The sequence below is a fragment of the Fulmarus glacialis genome, unplaced genomic scaffold (genome assembly GCF_000690835.1).
Source record: "Fulmarus glacialis isolate BGI_N327 unplaced genomic scaffold, ASM69083v1 scaffold13997, whole genome shotgun sequence".
Classification (NCBI taxonomy): Eukaryota; Metazoa; Chordata; class Aves; order Procellariiformes; family Procellariidae; genus Fulmarus; species Fulmarus glacialis.
In genome coordinates this window covers 34211-35838 of record NW_009225193.1, presented here as the reverse complement: position 1 = coordinate 35838, position 1628 = coordinate 34211, and the positions used below count along the sequence as shown (strand labels likewise).

General features: G+C 55.1%; 1 protein-coding gene across 1 annotated transcript; it reads right to left on the bottom strand.

Moving 5' to 3' along the window:
* Positions 1-676: 676 nt before the first annotated feature.
* On the bottom strand, positions 677-1414 carry LOC104080128 (E3 ubiquitin-protein ligase Midline-1). The gene has a single exon (XM_009582411.1). The coding sequence runs from the start codon at positions 1361-1363 to the stop codon at positions 677-679; it is 687 nt and encodes a 228-aa protein (XP_009580706.1). The 5' UTR covers positions 1364-1414.
* Positions 1415-1628: the final 214 nt, after the last annotated feature.

Here is a 1628-nt window from a genome sequence, read left to right as displayed (position 1 = left end):
CCCCACCCAGGGCTTCCTGCGCGGGGCCAGGGGGCTGCCAGAGCCGCCCGGCTACCCGGCAGGAGATGTGCCGGGAGCTCGCCGAACCGTGGGAATGCCATAAGAAGCTCAGAAACAATTTTGGTTTTGTTTCCAGGACTGTGCCGCCTGCGAGCCCGGCTGGGAGGCAGCGTGGGAAGAGTGGAGCCGGCATTCGGCTTCCCTGGCTGGACGGGCAGCTGGCATCCCTGAAGCCAGCACGGATAAACACATCTCCTGTTAGCGGCGATGGGAAGGGCTTTTCACAATGAAAGCAACCAAATGAAAAATAATCAACAGCAGAGCGTAGACAAAGAATGCCTGACATTTCAGTCAGCGCATGTGTACGTGCAGTCAGCACCAAACCTTGCCAGCTGCCACGAATAAAGCTGTAGGTAGATAAGAAAATTCACCTAAACAGTAGTGTATGCTGCATATTCCTTATGATAGCTATAAAGAAATCAAAGCACAACCGAGGAACCTTTCCTTAAGCAAAATCCGACACCTTTTAAATGGTGATGAGCAAATGCACATATAGATCTGTATGTGTATCTCGCCCTATTAGAGACCGCGCACCTACCTTTCCCAACCCCTGCCCAAATGAGGAATTTAGCACGCCACCAAAGGGCACTTTCCTTCCCAACCACACGCTGCTTGGCTAGAAAGGACGACAGGTAGCACTAACCTTTAGCTTGTCATAGCGTTCACTTAAAGCTGCCACCTGATGGTCACGGTGTCGCCCGACCAGTTTACACAAGGCACAGATTAGCTGGTCATCGGTCACGCAGTACATGTTAACTTTCTCGTCCTCGTGCTCCAAGCACATTAATCCCCTGATGTGAGAGTCCGGGATGGGCTCGATGAGACGGTGGCCGGTGAACGGCTTCTTGTTGGGGTGAGTGGCTTTCAGGCACTCCTCGCAGTAGGACACCTCGCAGGTAACGCAGGTTTTCACCGCCTCCTGGGCAGGGTCCTGGTCGCAGAACTGGCAGAGGACCTTCTCGCAGGACGACATGCTGTTGCTATCGAACGCCCGCTCCCGGCGGGTCTCGCTGGGGGAATTGGGCCCGCTGACCGAGGCTTTCTGAAACCTATCGATGATGTTCTGCAGGGTGACGTTGCGCTTGAGCCCGTCTAGACCGCGCTGGCTGAGGGTGATGACATAGCGGCAGGTCGGGCACTGGAAGGCGGTGATAGACTCCACCGGCTCGTTGGTGGCGCAGTGGGAGACCAGGATGCGGTGCGCGCAGTTGAAGCAGAGGCTGTGAGCGCAAGGCAGCAGCAGCGGGTCTTCAAACAGCTCCAGACAGATAGGGCAGGTCAGTTCCGACTCCAGTGTTTCCATCTTCAGGCAAAGCTTTCCTGTGGCGTCAGCGAAATCCAGGGAAGCTGATCAGCTATCTGGAAACACACGTAAAATTCGATTAGGCGAGAGGGAACATGAGGGGTCAGCCGTGGGGGGTTGTCAACTTTCGCCACTGCTCCCGGGGCTATCAACCCACCACGCCGGGCGGGAGAGCGCTCTAAAGTTTCGAACCTGCACACGCACACATCAAGGTATTTAAAACTGGACTGCTTTATTTTTTCCCCCCTCTCTCTGTTCACCTAAG

Excerpts from the sequence above, each read along its gene's own strand:
- LOC104080128 (XM_009582411.1), bottom strand. The coding sequence starts at position 1,363 with ATGGAAACACTGGAGTCGGAACTGACCTGCCCTATCTGTCTGGAGCTG.